We start from the raw sequence: 26138 nt of genomic DNA, 5'->3' as shown, positions 1-26138 counted from the left end.
CTGCTGTGCTAACAAAGGACCTGAGGGAGAGGTCAGCAGTGTTTCAGAAGGTTTGGGCAAAGGAGGGGTGGCTGCTGCATTAAATCCTAACTAGACAGATTTCAGCGTGTCCCTAGGTCTCAGCATCCATGTTGTATATGTATGGGGTCAATATAGGCCACTAATTTCTGGTGGGGTTATCCATTTTGAGCTGACCTTGATCAGCTTTAGTAGCTTTATTAGTTTGCATAGGAACAGAGGGGAGGCGGGACTGCAGCTGTGAACTATGAAGTAGTCAGCTTTTAATATACTTATCCGACATGGTAAAATATTACTTTGAGGAAGAGGATAAATAGGCACTAGTTAGTGTAGAAAGTGGGATGAAAAGGGCATTGAAAATAATCAAATGCAAAATACTGAATTTAAATGACATGTTCAAAAAGAAAGGGGGGGGACAATTGTTGTGTGAGGATGAGAGAACGACTGATCACACAAAACAGCATGCCGGGATTCCAGTTTCAGTCTTACATTTTTATTTGAAGGATAAATAAAATATCTGGTGATATGCTATATAGCTCTTACTATCAAGAAATCCCAACACTGAATTGATCCTAGTATTGCCTATCCAAAGGCTGATACACAGACATCTTTCATCTGTGCCTTTGCTCCATTATTGTCCAACAACTATTATAAACTTCAATCATTGAGCCACACTGTTGCACTGTGTGACATATTCCTTTATTACGGTGAACATGGGCATTATAGTATATTTTAAGTTGATCCCACATTCACTATTTCCTCCTGTTTGGGTAACTACAGCGTCCAGCTGCTTGACGTAATGATTTAGCATTCTTAAAGTGATGTATTGACCCATTTTTAAAGATTTCCGTGTGTTTAGTAAAACAGATGGGCTTGGGGTTTAGTTCCTCTTTAGCAGGGTGGCAAACTAATGCATTGTTGGTTTTGTTCTTTCCGTGGTATTTATTGACAGTAACAACAAGACAAGAGTCTGCAGCCATGCTAGCAAAATGCTAACAATGACAATGCTAACAGGCTGACGCTAAGCTATAATGCTTACCATGTTCACTGACTTAGTTTACTGTTCTAGAGGAAATTTGCTCAACTTAAGTGACGCCATACATCATGTGCATGTCATTTTGGGCTGGACTGGATTCATGTAAGTAGGGTTCATTCTCTGGCTACCAAAGATGTCTGTATAAAACAATTAATTCTGATAGTTGTTGAGATACTTCACTCTGGACCAAACTGATGGCCCAATCGACATACCAACATTGCGAGCCGTGCTGCTAGCATGTCTAAAAACATAAATATTGCCAGCTTTATTCTTTATCTGATGACATTTTGTCACTTCTCATGTGATAAAGCAACTTAAATCATTCTCTACATATTTTTTAGGACCATATGTTTTGGAGCGTGGTCTTTTGGGATTAGCTATGCTAATTGTGTGGAATATAAACTGTGATTTTGTTAAGGGCTACCACGAAAAACTAAAATTCTCAACAATGAATTCATTTATTTGCTTTTTGGTGCTCTTTGTTAAATGTTGCACCCTTGCTTCTGAAGATGTCATTGTTACCAGGCTTTTTTATTATCCAGCTGAAGGTTTATTGTTTGTAAAAGTGTTAGTCTGGATGTATGGCCATTTATTGAGGACAAGCTGAAGTGCTGCCTAAATGCTAACAGTCCCTGTGACCACAGACCGTTCTGTCCTTTTTGTCACAGACTAAGGCACATCTTGATCAGGTTCACTCAATTTAAGTAAGGTATTTGATTTGCTTTGATGGTAGGTAGGCTCAATTAAACCTGACATATATCAAAGCAAGACACCATCTGCTGTAATGTTTTTGTAAGTATGCTTCCTTAATCTCACCCTCTCTTTGGCACCTCCATGGAGAATATTTTCTCTGTGAAGTTCCTTTTGAGACTTCTTCAGGCTAGTGAGCCCATTGTCTTTATAACCTTTTACTGTATGAGCTTTCAGGGCAGGTGTATCTCATTCTCTGCTGTTCACTCAGAGATACTTGGCTAAACATTTCCCCAAAACATGCTTCTTCTGTACTATATCAGGCAGAGTTTGTAGAGCGGTGTGGCCCTACGCTGCTGGAACATGGTCACTGTGAAGGCCAAGTCCCCTGGATGTTGACAGCGGAGAGATTACTCAGTGGCAAACTTTAGGCTTCTCCTGTAGCTTATAGGCAGAACATGTTCCTGAGTGGCGCAGGGTCACCCTGATCTCTGATGACTCTCCCCCTCCTCCTGCTCTCTCCCTCGTTCTCACTCTCCTTGTCTGTGTTTTTTTTTGTGATGTTATCTTTTCACTCTCCTCCCACTCACTGCTGTTCCCTGAAGCTGTCTCGGGGATGAACGCCTCATTGTTTTTGTCCTTGCACTGCTTTCCAAAAGTGCGTTACTGGATGTGGATGTTGAGCGGCTTCATACTCTGTTTGACCTTTTTGTTTTTAAGGGGCGGGGGAGGTCATATCTAGGCCAATTACACTATGCAATTATACATTTCACTTAGAATTTGTCAAAATTGTCTTTCATTCATGGGCTTTATTACTAGAAACAGTTTGTTGCCTGTCCATGAGCTGTTACGCACGTTTGTTTCCATTTCTCTCTTTAACCATGTTTTGCTATATTCAACGTATACTTGTGCAGTTATCTGGTTCTTATTATTATTATTATTACATTTAGGAAATGCACAGTATGACTTATAGAGCACCATATTGTTTTTGACAACTGCCAAGTTACTAATCAGTTGCCTTTCAGTTGTTACATGTTCTCTGAAGCCGTCTAGTGCCACATGTTGAGGTGCTATCCATCTGTTTACCCAGGTTGTGTCTGTTTATTTTTTATTCTGATCATGCACGGCACCAGGTTTCACACAAATCAAGTGCACCTTCAGATGTCGTCTCTCCACGGGGGGCTGAGTGATCGAGGAGGAGACGCGGTGCCTTCTCATGAGGGCTCTAAAATTGATGTGCCCTTTTGGCTATAGTGAGGGTGACCTTAAAAAATCAGAAACACTCAGCGAGAGACACAGCCACTGTCTCACTGCTGATCAATCTCAATCCTCCACTCAGCTCTCCTCCACGCTATTCAGACTCTGAAGCAGTCAAAGACCAAGTGCTTAAAGTCTTGTTATGTGCAGGCAGGTTGAGAGAATGCCACACAGCCGTGCAGTCAGATAGTGTGCGCTTTGTTGAATATTGAGTGAATGTCTTGTGCATAACTACATTATGTCAGATAGTGAGACAGCCACGATGGAAAAAGAAAGCTATTAGAGAGGATGTGTGAAGTAGCAGATGGTCCCAGAATTCAAATGGGGTAGGCCCTGACTACGACTGACAAGTTACCAGTATCTGACATTGTCTCAGAGTAAGAACATTGGGGGGATTGTCTTTTAAGCCCAAAACAAAATGATGCAATCAAACCTTTTTATTAACGCTGGGCTCAGGAATAATTGTTGCACATTGGCTGGCTTTGCATTTAGTTATTTGATAATTGCTGTTGTCCCTGGAGATTTCTCATTAGGGTGTTGACCTTGGGGAAGTGCACGCACCATTGACATCTTAACTATAGACTGGAACATGCTTGCATAATGCACATGGAGGGACACTCTGATCGCATTGTCCGCTGAGAGCCAACTGGAGCGGAAAAGGCAGTGGAAGTTCAGGAAGCGTGGATAAAAAACTGAATGTGATGAAGTGCTGCAAGGGCAAGACGTCTTCAGCGACCCTTCTCCCCCCCACCCAACACACACACACACACACACACACACACACACACACACACACACACACAATTGGTATTTCAAACGTCACGACACACATACATGCTCCCTATAGCCTATTACCTCAACCTGCCTCTCCACCTCCCCCTGACCCTGTCACCACCCCCCCCCCTCCCACCCACCCAACTCATTACTCCCTCACCACCTATCTGCCACTGCTCTCCAGCCCTCCACCTGTTCTCTCCCCTCGTCTCATTCTCGCTCGCTCCCCGCCGGTCGGCTCTCTGTTGATGTCAAGGTAGGCAGCGTGGTGAGTAATTCTCCCAGTGATACCAGGCTTCTGACCTTTCATTGCACCTTAAGGAAAGAGGGATTTCTCTCCCTCCTCACCAGCGTCACTCCTCATCGGCTGTGACGGCTCCCGATGCATTCTGGGGCTTTCGGCCTGGCCCTGGACTGGAAGGAGGACGGGGGGGGGAGAGTTTGTTGGGGGGTGCTTATGCTGTCACAGCGCAGAGTGTCAGGCCTGACCCCCCAGGTGGCCTACAGGCTGACAGCAGACAGACCTGCTATTTGTTGCCTGAAACACCTCTGAGGAAGATGTCAGGTGGCATCACAGCCGCACATTACCTGCCCCTGAGGCCTCTCCATGCACTGCGCCTTCGCTTTTATGAACAACCTAAATCCAAACACTGTACAAGTGGCATAGATCACATCCATTGTGTCCATTCAGTTGCCACAAGCTTTTGAGCTTTGTACGATGGCCTTATTTGGAGTTTGATCGAAATCCTTTTCCATCCTTAACCGCAAAATCATCACCTTAAAGATGAAATCTGTTTGAAACTCCTTCTCAGGAAGCCAGACGGTGAAATGACCCTCCATGCCACTTGACGGTAGTCATAATCCTGTGTTTAGTCTGAGCTCTCGTGACAGTCAGCACTGTTGTTCAGAGCTGGGGGGGGGGGGATCTAGTGTTCTGTGGTTTGCCATGAGAGAAAGGTGTTTGATTTCCTCCCTGCCAGCATTACCGCTGTAGAAAACACAAAGCCAGAAAACACATTTGATAACATGCCATCCCGTGGAATGAGATGAGATGAGAAAACTCGAGGCGAAACAAGGAGGTGTACAGGGAGCATCAGCGGCGGTTCAGTCCATGCAGGGGTTAGGGGATTCGACAGAGCTGAAGTATAAGTCACAGTAATAAAATATGTACCAGGACTTAATTTGAGATCCTGTCTATGTCCTCCCCTCCTTCTGGCCTTCAAAGCCTCTTTTCTGCAGCTTTTCCTAATTTATACCGAGCCAGAAGAATGGGTAATTGCTCACCAGAAAACAGGTTTATTTTGCTATCCTATTAAAAACACACATGGTGACAATGTCCTTCCTGTGCCGCCATGCGATCAGAGAGGCAGCACTAATGCTCTCTGCTTCACACACTTGAATGCACACGTAGGGGTGGGAATCTCAAAATTAGAAGTGGGATCACACCGGTCTTATAACAAGCGACAGGTTTTTTTTATATACTTTTTTTTTAAGTGGGTGTTGGTTGTTGTACAAGCCTCTTGCTCAGTCCTAATTTCCTCATGGTCCCACAGTGACAAACCCTTTGTCAGCGACGGGGGCTTTGTAGATACATACGTGCCTTGGGGAGCGAATTTTTTTCATTATTATTATTCTGAACAATGCAGCTCACACAGGGACAGAAATGGGTCACAAATGGATTATCTATTTTGTGTTTGTTTGTTTTTTGACACCACTTTCATTGCGTTCCATATTTAGATGTTGTGAGCAAGCGTTTCATTATTGGGCCTTTGATAAAGTGGTGGCTGAAGCGCACAGGACCGCTTTAAGTGAAAACACAGAAACTCCTCTGAAGTACAACTGAGTTTTACAGTGAAAAGTAAACTCCCTCAAATCATGTAAGCCTGCGAAAGCCTGGGAAAGATATTGACAGGAAAAAAAGAGAACTATGTATATCCGACAATCCCTGTGCTGATAATTAAGAAAATGTTCGATACCTACCACCATTCTGTCATAAAAAGCACTGTGCTCCTGTAGCAGCTTTCAAGCAAAAGATGCATTTCTATAATGCAATATAATTGTGAACATATATCACTATGCTCTTACAGTGGGAGCCGGAGCGCCCATGGGCAACAAATACACACTTACGCACACAGGAGGTAACAAATTATTTTCACTGTAACAGAGTAACCTGCACTTTTTTTAAAAAAGTTATTAACCTGTCACATTTTGCTCCAACTTAAATCACAGAGAATACAGATTTTTTAGACCAGCACCACTTCAGAAACTGGCCGTAAATACATTCATCATACCTGTATATGACGGCGTTAAGTTAAATGGACTGAATATTAACATGAAATACTCACATGTATATGTGATAGAAGCTTAGTTAAACCTACAATAACTGACTTGGTTGGCCATTTGTGGGCAGCAGAAACAAGCTGTGAACTAAACACTATCCACGACATATCGTCACCATTTAAGTTGATATGGTGAACTTGTTGTTTATTAACACATCCAGCAGATGCGGTGCAAAACTTGCTTTCCTTGTTTCTTGCAGCTTGATACATTAATGGGTAATTTCTGTGAACTGTAGCCTCAGTTTCCTGTTCTTAGCTGACAGGAATGGCACCCGGTGTGGCCCATCGGCTATTCTGCACACCTCGGTTGTAACGAGTGGGTATTTGAGTTGCCTTTCTGTCATCTCGAACCAGTCTGCCCATTCTCCTCTGATCTCTGACATCGACGAGGCATTTTCATCCACACAACTGCAGCTCACTGGATGTTTTCTCTTTTTCGGACCATTCTCTGTAAACCCTACAGATGGTTGTGTGTGAAAATCCCAGTAGATCAGCTGTTTCTGAAATACTCAGAGCAGCCCGTCTGACACCAACAAAGCATGCCAAATCCTCTTTCTTCCCCATTCTTATCCTCAGTTTGAACTTCAGCAAGTTGTCTTGACCACGTCTACATGCCTAAATGCTTGTTGAGTTGCTGCCATGTGATTGGCTGATTAGCTGTTTGTGTTAACAAGCAGTTGAACAGGTGTACCTAATAAAGTGGCCGGTGAGGTTAGATTTTCTGTTCACTCACTTTGCATTTTGTTAATTGATAAATATAATCCTTTAACATTAACAACACACTGTTTTTGAAAGCATTTTTACTTTAGAGCATTTTTTCCACACCCGCCATAAACTTTTGCACAGTGCTGTATAATGCTCACTACTGCCCACACCTTACAGTCATTAGTGATCAAAGAAGACAACAGCACCAGTGCACCACTAAATGAGCATCAACATTACAGTGCTTTGTCATCCTACAGCCATAACTTCTTTTATGGCTCTCACAGGCACACAGTGTGGGTAATTAGCCTGGCTGTCACCACACCAGTGGGAATGAAAGGGCACCTCGTGACCTCTGGGTCATGCTGGATCAAAGGTCACTTTAGGGCCAACGGTAAGACCGGTGAGCACACATGAGCCTCATTATATTTTTCAGTGTATCTTTGAGTTTAACGACCTACAGTGACACAGTAGATTATGTAAAAGAGGAGTAAACAGCAGCCTTAGAGAGCCGGAGACGAGGTCTGGCTGCCCTCTCCTCTTTGCAGCATTACTGTAAGGTTGAAGGGTGAACGTGGCTCCGGGGACACGAGCCAGTGGATGGTGATGGGCTTACTGAGAGTGACATTTAAGATAGAAATGACATCAAGTGTGGCACCGCTGTGCCCTGTGGCAAGCCACCACATGGAGACAATGTCAGCATGATCTGACTTAGCCCCAGAATGCTGTGGATCCTCTACCCCTCCCACGCTGTACACACACCCACACACATACACACATATCTCTTACACATGTCAACTGCATCTCATGTCAAGTGACAGTTAACAAGACCTGCCACCTTCCAGATGTGGATGTGCTGTTCTTGCCTTAGGGCGGATTTAGCTGCATGAGATTTGTATGAAATACACAATAAATGTTCTCCTATTTTGGGGCTTTTTTTGGGATATTCTATTTTTTAGCAGTGGGAGCACTGAAGCAAAAATCTCATTGCTGCATTTAAAATTGTATCTATCCAACTCGGCTCTACCTAAGCTAAATGTGCTCAGGATGAGCAGAGGCGTCTTACTGTAGCAGCAGTGTTCAAGAAAATAGATTTCATAACATATGAGAGCGAAACAGGGGGTGGGGGGAATGAATTACAGTTGTTGGGATGAGTGGCTGCTTCCCCAGTAAGCTCTCAGTATCCGCAAACCTCAAAATTCAATTATCTTATTCATACATGGCACAATGACCTTTGACTTAACATTCAAATGGTCAATTTCAGTAGAACTCACAGAGCCACAGGAGGCATGAGAAATTGTTTATTCTTTTGCTGCAAGCTTATCTTGAACTAGGGTTATATTTTACAAGAGATCTGTTTTGTGTCCTACATAAGTCATCAGAACTACAACTCCCAAGGAGAATGGAGATCAGATAGGGAGGTCCGGCACCAAGGACAGGGAAGCCATTTAAAGGTGACATTTCAGTCAACGCAGCAGATGCTGCCAATCTGTCTTTCCTCTGCTCTATCTCTTGCCCTTGTTTTACATCCCTATCTATTTCTCTCTCCACCTCTCCCCGCCTCTCTAGCTCACTCTCTCTTCTGGCTTTCTTTTGCTTTCCTCCTCTTTCTCATTTTGCTTCTCCTCCCTCTCCTCTCCCTCCTCTCACCATCCCCCGCTCTGTGGCGCGCTGACGAGGCAGTAGGGAGGAAGCAGTGTAATAAAAGGAAGCGCTAATGAAAGGTTGAGCGGGGTCAACGTACTCACATACCTTTGCCGGACAAGGGGAAGAGAGGTCATTTATTCCAAGGGGACAAACTGTTTCACTTTTTGACTGGGGGGTGTTAAAAGTTCAAAAGGTCACAATAAAGGACAACAGGTCGTAGCCTCTGGGCTGAGATTCTGTGTCCTGGGGTCAGAGGTCAGCGCAGGAATGCTGGGTAGATGGGAGGTTGAGAGCAGGGTCAAAGGTGTAGTCTCCATCCCCTGATTGTAGGAACACGCCTGAGTAAATTGTGAATTGTACTGTGTTATTCCTGAGACTAGAGGTCAAACTGTACCTACAGCAGCAGCAGGTTTAGGTTGAAGGTGTAACTGTGATTTAATATTATAATTACACACAGCGGAAGGCGTTTAATAAGAGCTGAAGGATCATATTATATTCAGACTGTCAAAAGAAGAATTACGGCGTTTAATTAAGCTTTTCAAGAATAACTGTCGCTGCATTGGATACAATTTATGCAACTAATATAAGATCCCATGACAGCCATTCTTCCAAGGCTCTTGCATACTCCGGCTTATTACAAAACTGATATTGAATAATTTAAATAAACACGTGTAGAATATTTAACATTGTGGAAGATAAAGCTAAAAAGTTTCCATTTTCATTCTTTGCTCCTTGACATTACTAATATGAAGTATTGGGGTAGGGCACCATATTTCTGGTCACCTATATTTCACTTGGTATAAATGTCATTTTCCATGGCTGCTCCTCAATAAAAGCAAACTAAAGACTATTAGGGCTTTTTTACATACAAACATTTTAACTATAAGCAAACATCATAATCTAACCTCTGTGCACCGCCATACCACGCAGAAAGACTGAACAAGTTACTATTTCTTTGCCACCCCAAAGGGAGTACTGACCTCAGCCTGGCCACCCCTATGTTAGGTCTGGCTCCGCCACTGAATGACGGATGAGAGAAGATCAGAGACACTTTGAAATCAGTAGGTGTGACGCTGCCATCTACAGGAGCAATATAAAACAGCCAGACTAAAGTCGGCGTTCCAGTTCCAGGAAATGATACAATGACTGACAAGAGGTTAATGTGATGATTAAGATCAAAGCAAGAAGACTCTGGCAGAAGTGAGTGGGTATATCTGAAAGAAAAGGGATTCGTGGTGTTAGTTTAATTAGACTGCACAGTAAATTACAGAAGTTTGACCTGGTGATTGTTCTCTGTGTGCGAAGGGCTCAGACACTGAATTGCTCCTTGGGCAGGGAAGAGTGTCAACTACAGTAAATAGCTCAGATCTTGCAAAGTTAAAAACATTGTTAATAGCTCATGATGCATTGTGATGTTTCACCGTGAGGCTTGTTTCATTACTGTGCTTCAGTCTCTTCTGGACACAAAAGACAGCGGAGATTATTTTTGTCATTGCTGATTATTGGGTAGGAACACTCAGGGATTAAAGTGAGGCCTGCTGAGTCTGTAAACATTTAAACATGTATTCCTGACCACTCCCAGTAGAGGGCAGTACACTGTTCAAACCACAAAAATGGCCTTTTGATGAGGGGTAATTATTTTCTAATGTGCATAGGATCTCTACATGATGAAACTGGTACAGTTTGAACACGTCTTGTGGATTTCAGATCTCCTTCGATGGACCCAATCATAATAATCCAACGGAAAGTGTGTTTGCATTTCTTGGTTCCTATGGGCAACAGTGAAATCAGTCATTGTTTTTTCAACTGAGCACAAAGTCTGAGTGAAACATGAGCCTCCACCAAAAGGCTGTGATATCCATTTTCATATCCAAGTGTTTTTTCAACAATCTGCATACATTTGCCTCCATTTAAGTGAAATAATATCACTTATTTAATTTGCATGGACAAGAGCAATGTGTAAAACTTGTGAAATAAAAACATAAACATGACACGTTATTTAAAGACAAATAAATAAAATGAATAGCTGTGGGGTGGTGCAACAGCTCATTTTTTCCTCTTTTTGTTTTCCACAAACCATTGCTGCCTTGTACCCAAACACAAGAAGTATTTCCTGCTCACTTCAATTTCAATTTTAATTCAACACACTTTTTTAGCAGTGGTGCTATTCCCCCAGTGATCAAAATGAGGTGGTTGAAGCCACAAACATTTCTGTACTTAAATCTGGCGAATCTTAGCAGTGTCACCATGATTTCACTGATCAGGCGCTGTATGTTTGTTAAAAATATCTGAAAATCACATTCATATTTCAATAAATATGCATGAAACAACATAAGATTGATCACACTGACAACACTGTAAACCTTCAGAAAACCTTCTATTGCAAGGTAATGTTCAGTTTTGGTAAAGAATTGTTAAAAAACACTATGAATGGACATTGCAACCAACTAAGTATGTTTTTAAAATGTCAACAGACTTTTATGGGGATAGCCCTTTAAAACTAAAATAAATCAACAAAATATGATTACCTTTGTCCAAAAGTCCACAATAATGCAGAGTATTTTTTTCTGCCACTAGAAGGAGGCCACCTGAACAGGTTTGGTCGTAAAACTGCAAAGCACTGTTTGGATATTTTGGGGCCTGACATAATTCAGCCGAGTTCTAGAGATGGCTCAATCAGGTTGACATCAAATTTTTAAACATGATATCGCAAATCAGTACCTCATCTCTACCAGATGTTCTGCAGCGCATCACAATCCAGCAGCAGCAGCAGCCGTCACATATAAATTATGCAGCCATAACATTTGAATATGCTGCAGCACTAATAGCTACTTAGAGGCTTGTGTCTTAAGCCAGATGAGCTACAATGGGCTCGAAGTGAAAGGTAGCCCGGAGGTTAGACAGACCATTACAACTGCTGAGTTGCGCTTGAGCAAGGCAACTGCTCAGTGGCCAAGAGATTGGACTGTCGTTGTACTGGGCGGCATCCTGAAAATAGCTTTCCTGTTTCATATTAATATGTGAAATCCAAGGATTGCATCATTATCATCAGATGCTAGTGGAGTGCACTAAGAAAGGTGAAATATTAGGGACCCAAAGTCAGAATCTAGGCCTCTGCTGCTTCTTATTTTAATCTGTCCTTCGTCAGTGTCCAGACTTTATGAATGTAAAATGCTACATAGCTGGAGCACCGCTTTAATCACAAATTTAAATATGTATATACAAAATTGCTATTCCAGATTTAATTTGCATTGCAATCTATAAAATGTCATTTTCTAGTAAAATGAAACCCTTCTGCAGACACTGTAGGATAAATAACAGAAAGCCTCTTGAGTGAAATATAGGTAGCATATGTGTTTCTTATTACCATAGAAACATCGTTCTCATTGTCTGACCTAATTCTGCAGAGGAGCTCTGATCACAACAACATGAAAGGTCTTCTTTATCTCTGGATGAGAGACAAAAAAGACAGACAAGAGAAGGTGTAGACAACTGTACAGGGGAGGGGGGGGGGAATCAAGAGAAGATTCACATTGAGCCTGACATAAATAATCATTATAATTATGTTATTTTCAGAAGCCCGCTCACTGGGACCACCGCCTTGAGAGAATAAGAACCGGAAGCTCAAAACTTGAACTCGTGTTTATCCTCAGAATAGATGGAAAGAAATGACTGTAATAAGAGGTTTGTATTTAGAGATTTATGGGATTTGTCGGAGTGAAACACAGATATTTCCTCAAGTATCACTACTTAGAGAGCAGGTAAGTGTGTCTGCAGCTCCCCTCTGGAAACACACACACATTTGCACATTTAATACCATGTGACAAAACCTCAAAGCATATTTCTTTTCTGCATAATAACTGAAACTCATTAGTAAATTAGTTTTTCAGTAAACACAGCCACCAGAAGTTTAACCTCACTTAGTGGTTACTTAATCTCTATCAGGTCATTGTCATAACCATTTCAGACACATACCAAACAAAGCTGGCCCGTGCTGTTTATTGTCTGGTTGTCACGGGTGACCTGGCTCTTCCTGAGGCCAGCGCTGGACAGCGATGGAACACTGCAGCTATTGGATTACGTGAGGGATTTTAAACAGGGATTAGGCCACTGGGATGTAGACAGCATGGGGGCTGCGTGAGCTTTTGCATCACAGGGGTGTGTTAGGGTGCATGTGTGTGTGTGTGTGTGTGTGTTTGAGCGGGAGGGTGGTGTGTAAAAAGTGTGTTGTGCATCCCAGAGGCCACAGTGTGCAGCTTGTCTCTACTTGGCTCCATTGTCTTTGGCACGGACCCTCAAACATGAACCTGTTCTGCCTCTCTCTGGTAAGATACATCCTCTTTTGAATTCCTGTGATTTTTAGTTTGGTCTGTCAGGAGCACTTGTGTAGACCCTGCAGCCTTAAAAGAGGTGGTAAGCAGAGGAAACTCAGCGTGCCGCTGTGGGAGAGACTTGTGATGTTATTGTTGTTGACAAGGATCTGAAATGGACTCTCTGGGGAACGAGCCAAAATTGCTAAACAACTTTCCCTCTTTGTTAGATTCATTAGGTTCCTTAGATGCAGTCTTCCTCAGCTGCGCCTGCTGCATTGTGTTGGCTGCTTTCAACTGTAAATGTAATAACTTATCATAAGTGTAATTAATCATTATATAATGTTATAATAATCCTATTAACCTAACACATTTTCCAACAATTGATCACCTTTCTAATGTTATGTAATGTAATCACAGTTACGTATAGTGCAGAAGTAGCCTACTATTTCTTAAATTTCTTATCACCTAATATGTAAGAAAGGATGAATGTGCGTCTGCTTAGTCTTAACATGACAAGCTCAACAATGTGATAATTAATAACACAAGAAAATAAATCATAAAAAGAGTGCAACTTGTGTGAGATGGAAGGCGTTTATCAATTTGTTATAATAGTGGTTTGTTGTTGAAATGATTACATTTACAGCTGTAACACGGTTGCATATGTTCAATTAGATAATGAGTGACCATTTATAGTGGTGGATGGTAATACCACGCTGACTCCTCTTCCACTCAGTGCCAGGTTTGGGGCTTTACTCCAAATTTAGTTACACAAACAGTACAAAATGTCATCAGCCTTGTGAACTCAAAATTGTGATAACACAATAGCATAAGATGTTCTGTTCACCTGAGCAAACCAGGACAGTTATGTCAGCGGTTACACAAGTGGTCTCACTAATTAAGGTTGAACATGTCTATAAATATATGTGATTTAAAAAGAGGAAAGATAACAACTGAAAAAAATCAGATGCTTTATATCCAAAACATTCAACCTAAAACATATCAAAAGTGGTCATATCCATATCACAGTCTAGATAGTCTAGTCTAGTTTAGATAATTGGGCTTCTTGCCCATCAGTCTCATCCTGTTCTGTTCATAAACATAATTGCCGATGTAGCTGATCCTGCAGAACAAGGAGCCAATTCACAAAGAGCAGTTTGTATCAAAAGTTTGTCAATTATTTGAGGTTGTAGCCAGGATTTTAGAAATACTAAGGGCATAAATCTAGATCCCCCCAGCAGAACCCCGCAATTAGACTCTGTTAAAATGTTATGAATACTTTATTTAAAAGAACATAATCCAGCATTTTCTTTTCACATGGCCAGACACTGACTACATCAGGGAGTTAATGGCAGGCTGCTGACAAAAAGTACACCAAAACTGTGATTAGTATTGATTGTACATGTTTGAGTGACACGCTGTACATGCATAATATTCACACCAGTGTAGATTCCAGACCGTGTTCATCTTTGGATGATATAAGGCATTCCATTGATTTTTTACTATTCCTCCTTGATGAGCCCCAGCAACAGCATATATTCACTCTAAAACTTAGTATAGAAAGAATCAGTTGGTGTAGTATTTAAACCAGGCTGTTGTCACCATGCAGACTGATGACTGTTTTTTATTCCAGGAGGGCTCCACAGAAAGCATATATAAACCAGCCTACAGCCAAACACTAAAGGAAGTTCTACCCAAGTACCAGTGCAGTCCTGCTCTTCTGAGGCGTAAGCCTGAATGGGGTGGCTCAGATCCATCTATCAATTTTGTAAGTTTTATTATCTTCAAGTTTCACTGACCTAGTAGACATTACATCCAACAAACATTCAAACAGATCTGAAATCGCAAAGTTTGAAGACACTCCTTAGATCACTTACTGGCCACTGAAGAAGTGTCTGTGTGATACAGGATGAAAGATACTCTACACAACCAAGGGTCAACCTCTGGCAACCAGAAAGAGGGTTAACAGTGGTATTGATCAGGCATGTTTTACTTATATACCGTTCACCTCTTAGACCGGAATTTGTTCCTGCACAGCTGATGCAGGTACAAATGCAATGTAATTAAAAAGGAAACACTGAGAGTGTACAGCCATGCTACTAGTTACTAAATGCTAATGTCAGCATGTTCGAAACGGCAGTCCTAACTTGCTGATGTAAAGCTGGTGTCCCATGATCACCTTCTCTGTCATGGCATTAGCAGTTAGTTTCTGAGTCATGCACATACGTACAAGGACCCAGACACCAAAAATACAGTTGAAGTGGTGAAACATTTGTCAAACATTAACAAAACCTCTTGCATTTAGCCTAACATCACATTGCTAGATTGTCAGGCAAACAATGACAATGCTAACATGCTGATGTTTAGTAGGTATAATGATACCATGTTCACTATCTTAGTTTACCATCTTAGCATGCTAACATTTACTTATTAGCACAAAATACAAAGTACAGCTGAGGTTGAGGTGAATGCCGTTAGACTTGCAGATATTTTAGTCTGGACCAAAGTGGTGGACCGACACTGACATCTATTGAGCTTCTAGCACGGCTAAAAAAGGCACAGCAGACACCTGCACACTCAATGTAACAATAACAGTATCCAGATCAGTTAGCCAGTGGCGAGTGCATCCTATTTATTCTTCCTATTTGTTTCTTTTCTTTTTATTTCTTTCCTTTCTGGTTTTGCTTTAAGTTATTTCTGTTTGTGTGTCAACAAGGGCCGGCCGCAGAGTACAGTAAAAGTAAAAAGGAATAACAGAAGGTATGTGAGTTTAGTTAGCTCATTCTGTACAGTAATATGTTTTTAGTAATAACACACTGCACAGTGCATTTCTTAATAATCGTTCCTTTAGATTTTCTGTAGATCTGTTTGTATTTCACTCATTAAAAACCACTTATTACCCAGTAGGAAATTAAATTATTTGTCATTATTATTTGTCATTTTAGGTCATGCGTGCCAACATCACCCATGGACAATAACACATTAGGTTGGTACAAACTTATCACAATCACTGATGTTCATATTTCTAATGTTTTGAGGTTTTTTTTCTTCAGATGGTATGGACTTGCAAAAGTAACTTCAGGCTCACACCACTCTTGATCCTGTATTAGGCTACATGTTGAACCTTTTTTTCTATAGAGTTACAATGTGACAGCTGTTTCTCCTTCCCCTCCACCGTATCTGTAGCAGACAAAGACATTAATCATGTCTGCTGGATGTCATCAGGGGACAAGAAGGACTTATCTCATCAAATGAAAGTCCAGAACAGAGGTAAAGAAATATGTCTACCTGAGTAAAACCAAAGTGCTTATACCTGGAAACCATGGTCCACTGAGGTTAGAGATTAGACTGCAGAAGCAATTAATGTAGAATATCAGAGAACTTATCAGAGTGTGTGTATGACAGCTGAAGGAAGCCAGATGAAAGTACAAAATGATAAAGGTAAGAGTAGCTGGTGTTATTTACCACATATCTGGGAATCACATTATTGATGTTTATGTTTGACAATATATGATTTAGGGGGGAATAAAGTGTTGTCTGACCTGTGTGGGTTGATCCTACAGAGATGTGTAAAGCTCCCTGTCAGAGCAGGATGTTGACAAGAGATGACAGAGGGAAGGAGCTGAACTCTGACAGGACGCAGACAGATCTACAAGCTCAGGTAAAACCACGTTACTGTCACCTTATATAAAGTCCAGTGTGCTTTATAGGCATGAATGTTGTATTTAAACAATGTTGGCAGAGCAGTTTGCAACAGAGGTTTACATTTAAATATGACCTAACAAGATGAATCGAAGCATTTTAAACAGGCGGGTAGATAGCTGACACACCTGGAGGATTGCGCACATGTTAGTGCGTGTGGGGGAAATGTCAGTGGTTGTTTATCTTTGCTCATCTCCCACGCCCTGCTTATGTAACTGAGGAAGACAGGTAAAAAGTGAATGTGAAGTAAACCTGAGGGAGGTCAGTTGTATGTCAGCCAAATCAGATCCACTGTTGACTTTAATCTCCTTTATAATCTGTAATCTCCTTTATAAGGCCCTTTTATATCTGCTCTGTGTTCTTTAGGACACCTGGATTGTGTACTGTTTGAGGCTTTTCATGCTAACAGCTGATAGTTGAGGGGGGCATCACAACAGGAGAGCAATCTCATCCACACAAAAGGGAGCAAGTGACTGGGCAGTGCCTACATGAGAGAACCTCATTATATAATTATATATTCATGACTGTGTAAGAAGCATTTCACTGTTGTAGCTGCTCGAGGTGGAGCTAGTTTTAACTACTTCATACTTCCACTACATTTGGGAAATATTGTACATAGGCTATATTGTAAAAATACAACACATTTGTGTATATAACTTAGTTAAAACCAACTCTACTTCAAAGCTGCTCACACATTGATGCATCAGTATTATCAATGTAATATTGTAAAGTCATGTATAACAATCCATCTGTCACAGGGTACGTTTTACTACAGAACGAGCACTTTTACTTGATGATACTTTAACTACATGAAGCCAAGATGTCTGTACTTGTCTCTTACTTGTATTTTAGTTACTGGTACCTTATGCATCAATGAGTAGAACTATAAATTTGCATAAAGTGGAAATACTCAAAAAAAGTGCAAATACTTACTATTTGTAAATATACTTAGTTACTTTCTACCACTAAATGAAGACCACCAACATTTTCTAAATGAATAAAATAAGAACTTGTGGTACTTCATATGCTGAATTATAAATAAATCTGAGATTACATGTAGATACATTTGGCAGTAGGGGATGGGCACAATTAGAAAAGACTACTTTATCTTTTTCTAGTAATGATAGAGGACAGTAATGTTTATAAAAACTCTATTCCTCCACTTTTATAAAGCAATAATCGATGCAGTTAGTGCTGAATGTGTGTACACTGCAATGAATGCACTTATTTTTTACAGGGGGGTGAAACTGCAGCTGACACAGCAGAATCAATACACACCACTGGAAAACTAAAAAAGTTACAGAATCTGGTGCAAACAAAGAAGGGACATCAGAGTGGAGCTGGAAAAGGGAAGAGCACATCTGAGAATAATGGTGAGTTATTGTGGATGATGTTCTTCAGCCTTCAAGCTGCGTTGAATCTGTTATTGTTAACAGCCATTTCTGGTCATCTTTCTAACATCAAACAGATGCGTTGAGCAACAACAATCCAATGCTGACCTGCATCGGGCTGGGGAAGAGATCAGAGAAGAAGTCCTCTAAAGCCGCTCCGTCACCACTGCAGCAGCAACAACAGGCCAAAGATGTCCATGAAGATTCAGAGGAGGAAGGAGTGTGGATCCCACAGGCTGGACATTATCTGTGGAACCCTTTTGAGTGCCCACAGCCCTGGACTCCCTTACACCACACCTGTCACCAACCTCAGCATGAACTGATCGTCGGCGGTGGCACCTTGTCTCTGCCCCGGACGACAGAATGGGATCGTTTTGAGAGTTTGATACAGGAACTGGACAGTAAACAGTCTGATCTGTCTCCTCCACAAAAGATCTGCTCCATCACAGATCAGCAGCTCTCACAAAACACAGTAAGATGTGCCTTGGTGTTGTTACTATCAGAAAATGAGACCAGATTGACAGCCTCTAACCAGCTAAACCAGCCGCGGTGTCAATGCATAGTTTTACCTCAAAATCTAGCACATTATGTTGCATATTAATGGAATTGTTCAAATCCACTTCTTCGCGTTGTGGCGGAGGGTTACATGGAAGATTGACGCTACGCTCATGTCTGTTAAATATGAAGCTACATTATAAAGCTCTAAAGTTCAATGTTTTGCTTGTTGAATCCATACAAAAACCTTACTGTAAAAACAAGTTGAGCTCTATAGTCTGCTTATATGCCCGGACTATTTCTTGGCTGGGAACAGTAACTTTCTGGAGTCTCCGGTATTTACCTGGCAACTGCCCCCAGCCAAGAAATAGTTCTGCACAGAAACACCATTTATAACTCAATTACACTTTGATTTCTGCACGGATTAAAAAAACGAGATATAATGTGTTAATTAGTGAGCTTAGTTCCTCTAAGGTAGATTTTGTTACCTTCAGACAGCCAGGCTAGCTGTTTCCACCTGTTTCCAGTCCTTGTGCTAAGCTAAGTGGCTTTCTCTTTAGCTTTATTGAAACATGGTGGAAGTTCTTGCTCCATCAGCCTTTCACTCCTTCTTTCAACTATTATGTGACAGTAAACCAACACTAAGGCTGCAGTCTATGATGTCTCTCACTATTTCTGTTGTTGCCATTTCTCTGGAGCTGTCTCGCAGGTCTCCAAAGTATCATTAAACTGTGCTTTGCAGGGCCTGATTTTCTAATTGCACCTCAGAGCTCTTTAGGGAACATTTAGACTAACTGAACTGTAATTGAAATTTCCAGCTAATACTTTTAGGATATTCTGAACCAAACATTTTACAGTTTAATTTTCAGCCTCAGTTAGCACCACTAATGCGTCATAAACTTCTTTTTAATAAGATAATCATTATGAAAACAAAACAGACATGATGACGTTACACACGGCTGTATTGGAAGATGGTTGACCGTCCTGCTGAAAACTGGCAAAGGAAGTTCTCTCAATTGAGATCCCTTAGGTAGGTAGGTAGATTTATTTTGTCCCAATACAACAGGTTATAGAGTGAAATTGAGTTTGTAACTCCCTTCTGCTACGTACCAGACAATATACATCAATATAATATAATTAGAGTTCACAGATGGAGTTTGGAAACCAGGAAATAAACGGTGGTTTTAGAGCTGAACGTCAGGGAGATCCAGGAACGATTAATGAAAAGAGGCTCATGCCTGAAGAACTGATCTTGACCAGTACTAGGGAGTGAAAGTCAATTTTGACAATTAATTTTCTTTTGAGTTCTCCAATGTTATGGAAATACAACAGTAAATTACAATTTGACAAACAGCCTACATTATTTGAAAAGTAAGGTTTTCCGCTATCGAAAAAGAAAGCCTTCATAAATGACAGTATTACAGTACGTGACATTTAATACAGAACTGTATAGGAATTTCCATTTTCATGACAGTGCCATGCAGCAGCATCCAGAATTAGTGTTGTACAGCTGATCTCAGGCAGGTCTGAGTAAATATGCCCAACTCATCAAGGGGTAATAAAAAGCTTCTCTGACTTTATTACAAATCCCTGGGGACTGTAGCAGCATCCCTAAACCCAGCCTCCTCTTCAGTTTCTTCTTCCTGATCACAAATATCAACTTGCTTTTTATTAGCTCAGTGATTCTTCCCTCACTAGTGATGGAGTTATGAACAGGGAGGTCGTGTTGTTGAATTACTGACTGAAATGAGACTCCACACATCAGAGCACATGACTGCATGTTTCAGAGAGAGACATTAACTCAGAATTTGTATTAAAATGGCCAAGGTATCACACCATTGCAAATAGGGAACAATGCACTATGGATAGGGAGGATGATGGTATCTGCTGTTGCTTATCCAACCAATTAGAGCGTGACAGTGAGGCGTCACTTTACCAACGGTCAATGTTGGGAAATAAGCCAAGAGTAAGTGTAACAGACATTTTGAGAGGAGCACTGAATGGCCGCTAGACTGCACTCATACCGTCTCCCCTTTAATGACTTGCACGGGAAAATGCAAGAATATAGATAAGCAGATTGTAAAAAGTAACAACATGGAATGAACTGTTAAAATATATTGATAAAAATAAAAGTGAACCTTTCCCCACATACTACTAAGATAATACCTTTTTAACATAGAAAATAGTACAAAATCAGTGCAACATGACCATTCAAATACCAGACACAATATTTTGACTCGGGATATAAAAAAATATGCCATATCTAAGAACTGGATGGCTGCCAGGGTTTAACCTAATTCAGAACACAACTCATGAACAGGGAGTAAACACAAACTGTTTATGTTGATGGGTCACAAGGAGAACACACACAGTCAGATAATATGCCCATCTGTCACAAGAAAACACACATTTTAATCTCTCTTTTACCCAAACAGTCGACCAGATTTGGGAGATTTGATGTGTTCAGACAGCGCTCGCCTTTAATGAAACCCCAGGATGATGGAAGCTCTCTGGTAAGCGAACCAATCTCCTCAATCTGTCAGCTTGTCCATCTAGGAATTTAGCTTTCTCAAACATCCTGCGCACCACGCCAAAACACAGAAAATGTACACCATGTTTATTTGGCGGTTGTGGGCGAGAGCTCTTTGTACAGTTTGCTTTGTTTTTAAAGCAAAAGCCGGAGCAGATTGGTGATCCAACCAAAGTGAGGCTGCAGAGGAGGGAAAAGGAGACCTCATCACATAGTGACAGGAAGCACGTCAAGGCGTCGCCAGAGAAAACGCTGACAGCCATCAGTGTATGTCATGCACTCCACAAAGCTTATGTAAATACATCCAGTTTTCAGTTCATGCTACCTTGCATTTGCTGTGGTTCACACCTAATGAAATAACATCTGTTACCAACCAGACACTGCTGTCAGCACCACACCTGTTCTGCCAGACTGCAATCACTTGCCATTTTACAGATAGGGTCTTTATGGACTAGTGTCAAAACTAGCACTAAAAGTACAGCAGAGACTGACAGGTCCAACATGCATGCAGATGTTCAACTAGATTAACACATCGTGTTTTTGATATCTCCAGTACATCACTAATACACTTCTGTTTGGATGTCCATTTGAGATACTTCCACATGTATTTTGCCTTCTTTTAACATACAGATGACATCCTACCATCCAGCCATTTTACCGCTTCTTGACCACACTGACATTACACACATTTGCAATTCATGCGTGACCAGTCAAAACATTAATTCATTAAAATGTTGAGTAGCACTTTATGATAAGAGAGAAGAACACAAGCGTTAAGTGATGCATAACTAATGTCACGATGATTTAATGCATGAGTAAATGGGGGGTGTATCATGAATTGAATTTGCTCACATAAACATCCACACATGCATTCACTAAACTGCATACATGTCGTCTGTATACTTTCTAATAACCTAAAAGCTCAAGAAGACTACTAAAGATGTAATTAAATATAACTTAAATTCATGCATCAACTAGTCAGAAAGTTATTAGATATATCACAGGTACATTTTTAGATTTCGATTTTTAACTGATATCTGTAATGTGACTCCCATCAGCTAGTAGATGATAAAACTGCCATAATATGACAGCACACTGTCTACGCCAGTGAAACATACACGATCAATGTGTAATTCTGGCCTCTTGAATTGTCCTCTAGATTAGAGCATTAAGGCTGTTTTTCAAAAAATACATATGATATGTAGGCAGTTTAATCAAACAAAGCAATAACTAAGAGTAAAACATGCTCGTCCAGCATCCTTCACTTATACGCACTGGTAAATTGGCATACAACCAAATTATTTCTCATCTCTGGGTTCAAATTTCAGAACCCGATCAAAACAAATCATATTTTTTGTAAGATCCATACCAATACAGTTAAAGTACAGTCCATCCCAAATCTTAAAGTGCGCTTTGATGGACTGATGCAAATATGGTCCATGGTGTGAAGGTCCCTGCACAGGAACAGGAAGTTAAAAGCTGAGCACAGGTAGTTGGGGATTAAGCTCGCCACACACCTCCTAGGTCTCAGCTATAAAAAGCAAGGCAACTCTTGCAGGATTAAGTATTTTGCTTGCCAGAGGAGCTGCGTGTCCCAGCATAACCTGGGATACTGAGCCGTTCCATCACATGAAGAATCAAACACAGCAGCTTAGGGCCCTGACTCAGCTTTCTGGTTGGTTAGCTTTCTCTTTTGTGTGTCTGTAGTGGAAGATAACAAATGACAAAAAAACCAAAAGCGTATAAGGCAGAATAAAAATGCAACTTGTGTTTTTTTTTTACTGTGCAGAACGGAAACACGCAGAAAGATGAAGCACAGAGGAGGGAAGCTGGTGGTGGGAGACCATTTACTAAAGGACACAGGCTGTCCTGTAACTCTCTGGAAAGCCTCTACAGTGGACAAAGCTCCTCATCAAGTAAGCACCTTCAGGCACAGAGCCAAGCGTACTCTTCACACCACAACCTGATGAATTATGCAATCCTTGACTGTACATGCAAGTATCCTGTTACTCCCCTTTAGATGCACTAATTTGTAGAGCTACACTGACCTCTGACAAATCAAAAAACCAAAACCTCGACTCAGACTTGGGCTGACTTATTACTGACATGTGAATGACTCAATTAGAAAATGACAGAATTGAGCGCTTGCCCTTTATTGAACCCTCTTGTTTCTCTGCTGTTCTCCAGGTGGAGTCACCAGTGGGTCAGGCTGCTCCAGTAACAGAGATAGTCTGAGGCTGGATGAGGATCTATTGTACACAAAACTGTTCTGTGGAAGAGCCAGAGTCCATACAAACTTTGTGCCAAGTCCATATGACACAGAATCCCTCAAACTCAAGGTAAACAAGTCTGGAAAGTAGATGAAAATGAAATAAACTAACTGTATGACTCAGCACTTCAAATCTAGCCGATATCTTAGTATAAAATTAGTAAAATGGAATTTTTCTAAGAAGACTATAAGTTTGGAAGATATCCACCTAATGTGTCTATCTTAATTACCCGCTGAATCTTCATATTAGCTGAATATGTTTTTTAGCTTGACGCGAGCAATGTGGATTTTGTATCCCATCACTTATTTTGGAAGCGTATTAGGAATGGATTTCTTCATTGCCAGTATGCACAGTAGGAATGTTTACAATAAGCAAAACCTTAGTCCAATGTGTCTTGTACTAGTTCATGACTATATACCTTCAAAACTAATAAGATTCACACACACTGAACATTTATTTATTTATTTATTAGCACTAAACACAAATTATAATGTGATTAATGCCTTTTTTTGTACATGGTCCCAGTAAAATCAATGCAATGAAGCTAAACTTTCATTCAGGTGGGAGATGTGATTGACATCATCGCCAAGCCCCCCATGGGAATATGGACTGGCATGCTGAATGGCAGAATGGGAAATTTCAAGTTCATTTATGTGGATGTGCTAACAGAGGAGAGTCCTGATGCACACAAGGACACACAAACCCACAGAGTGAGACAGAAATCAACTGTCCAGGAAGTGTTAAAGCGCCTCAGTTTGGAGGTATTGTGATCTTATATGTGTTTTGGACCGATCTTAATGTAGCAACAACCGTCTTCCATACAACATGGTGTTCCTTCACCTTTTGAATGGTGTGTTGCTTTCGTGTTTCCCCAGGAGTATTCCTCGTCTCTGCAGCTGAACGGTTACCAAACAGTAGATGATTTGATGAGGCTAAGGGAGCATCACCTGACGGAGCTGAATGTGACTGATCCAGAGCACAGGCATCGTCTGCTCGCCGCTGTCGACTCCCTGCAGCAACTGCGCTGTGAGTAATGGGGAAGCCAGAAAAAGTCATCCAAGGGCAGTGTCATCGCGCACATTTTAGTGATGTGTGTTTAAAGTGGAGAAAGATGCGCTGAGACGTTTGGATTCAGAAAGGAAAAGGGACAAGTGACATTGCACCTCACACAGCAAAGACTGGGAGGGTATCTGGCTCACAGCTAAAGAGGTTAAGGATAACAGGATAACCCCAAAGAGTGTTGCTGAGAATAGAGAGGACACACGAGGATAGTAGCAGCAGACAGAGAGGCCGTTGAGCCTTAATGCGTGGCAATAATGGCTGTAAAGGATTACTTACTGCTTATCCATTCAACTCTGTGACGGTACATCCAACCAACGCGTCTTCTCTGCTTACAGCTGATAGGCAGTTGGAGAATGAGGCCAATCAAGAGGCCAAGACCCCCAGAGAGAACACAAAGGCAGATATGAACAACTGCCCAAGAGACTCCGGCTGCCACATGCCATCTGACAGCCCCGACAACAGCACAGAGGACACAGACCTTCACTGTATCTCTGAATACCCTCCACCAGCGGAGACATCAGCTCCCTGAGAATAATCCTTACTTTCCAATGCCTGTTTGATTCCTCATGTTACTGTTGAGATGACTTGTGAACCAAAAGCTGTTTTTGTTTTTTTTATTTCTTGCAGCTGTGTAATTTTTAATTATGTTCAATAATATGCCGTTGATGAGCCTTTACCACAGCTAATCCTCAACTCCACTACTGGACATGTCTATAACTTGTAAGATCATTTGTTTAATAAAATAAAACATTTATGAATTTGTTTTCTTTTTAGCAGAATTATTTTTTACTTTGGCCTATAACAGTCATCAGAGATGATCACCATGAAATATATGAATGCACTCCAACGTTATGCAACGTTACAGGTAAATTGGTTAACTGCACTGACAATCCTGTAAAAAGTAGGCAGTTTTACGTGGTACAGATGTCTAGGGCTGACACTAACAATTCTATTCATTATGAAAAATCTGCCAATTATTTTCTTGATTAATTGTTTGGTCTATAAAATGTCATAAAATAGTGAGAAATACTCATCACATTTTCCCCAGAGCCCAAGATGACATTACTGTTGCACAAAAGAAACAGGAAAAAAAATCACATCTGAAAAGCTGGAATCTGTGAATTATTAATAAATAATGATAAACAAAATGCCTTAAATGATTAATTGAATATTATATTTGCTGCCGATTAATTTTTTTCTAAATCAACTGATCAACTAATCGACTTATCGTTTCAGCTCTACAGATCATCATTTTGATACTACTTAGTGTAATGATGCAATTTTTAGTTTATCCTAATCATTTTTAAGGTTATACATGTTTGAATGTATAAAGTGTTGAGTAAGACATATTTACTACAAATTTTCTGAGCAGCTAACACGTATGTAATCATAGTGACAACATTTGATAAAGTTCCAGTTACATTGTCATTAGTTTTGCTGGTCTTGATTATAAACCAAAGTGGACACATTATGACACATTAACACATTTTGATCTGATGATGGTGCTAGATGAAAAGTCAGAGGATCACCTTATTGTAATTAATCCTGAGGAGCAAATGAATGTGTGTACCAAATAGCAATCCATCCAACAGTTGTTGAGCTGTTTCACTCAAAACCACAATCGTCAACCTCCCAGCGGCACTAGAGGAAAAGTCAACTCACCAAAATCAGTGGGATCCTCTTGAGATCACAAATATTTAGTACATCCAGTGGTTGAGATATTTCAGCCTGGACCAAAGCGGTGGACCGAAACACGCTGCTATATTCATTTCAAATGTCTTAATGATTAGGCACACAGTACTGGCTGCATGCATGAAAAAGCAACTGTTAAATAAATAGTTCTGTTGTAAGCGAATCCAGAAGATATTTTTATTTCCATGTTTAGCATTTACTTTTAGTGTTTTTACATCTATTT

The 26138-nt window shown here is 40.8% G+C and overlaps 2 protein-coding genes across 10 annotated transcripts in view; both read left to right on the top strand.

Moving 5' to 3' along the window:
• arhgap32b (Rho GTPase activating protein 32b) overlaps positions 1 to 26138 on the top strand; it is a 229049-nt gene that overhangs the window by 118575 nt on the left and 84336 nt on the right. The window lies entirely within an intron of this gene.
• On the top strand, positions 1038 to 24942 carry LOC123963139 (SAM domain-containing protein SAMSN-1-like). Of its 5 annotated transcripts, none has more exons than XM_046039737.1 (17): positions 1038 to 1156; positions 12040 to 12147; positions 12704 to 12788; positions 14407 to 14541; positions 15490 to 15533; positions 15719 to 15759; positions 15960 to 16043; positions 16337 to 16434; positions 17713 to 17848; positions 17944 to 18338; positions 20797 to 20874; positions 21033 to 21158; positions 22681 to 22807; positions 23079 to 23230; positions 23722 to 23922; positions 24037 to 24187; positions 24559 to 24942. In XM_046039737.1, the coding sequence occupies exons 2-17, from the start codon at positions 12122 to 12124 to the stop codon at positions 24750 to 24752; spliced, it is 2073 nt and encodes a 690-aa protein (XP_045895693.1). In that variant the 5' UTR covers positions 1038 to 1156; positions 12040 to 12121; the 3' UTR covers positions 24753 to 24942. The 5 variants fall into 5 exon arrangements, with proteins under 5 accessions (XP_045895693.1, XP_045895692.1, XP_045895694.1 ...); XM_046039736.1 differs by having other exon boundaries at positions 21033 to 21185; XM_046039738.1 differs by lacking the exons at positions 1038 to 1156; positions 12040 to 12147; positions 12704 to 12788; positions 14407 to 14541 and adding an exon at positions 15253 to 15355 and having other exon boundaries at positions 21033 to 21185.

This window comes from Micropterus dolomieu, linkage group LG23 (genome assembly GCF_021292245.1).
Source record: "Micropterus dolomieu isolate WLL.071019.BEF.003 ecotype Adirondacks linkage group LG23, ASM2129224v1, whole genome shotgun sequence".
NCBI classification, from domain to species: Eukaryota; Metazoa; Chordata; class Actinopteri; order Centrarchiformes; family Centrarchidae; genus Micropterus; species Micropterus dolomieu.
Note: the sequence above shows the minus strand (reverse complement) of the source record. Positions and strands in the feature narration are given on the sequence as shown.

Coding starts and splice junctions, on each gene's coding strand:
- LOC123963139 (XM_046039736.1), top strand. CDS start 12,122: ATGGAAAGAAATGACTGTAATAAGAG. Junction 16,044..16,336: donor AATGAAAGTCCAGAACAGAG/GTAAAGAAATAT, acceptor TTGATCCTACAG/AGATGTGTAAAGCTCCCTGT. Junction 16,435..17,712: donor AGACAGATCTACAAGCTCAG/GTAAAACCACGT, acceptor TATTTTTTACAG/GGGGGTGAAACTGCAGCTGA.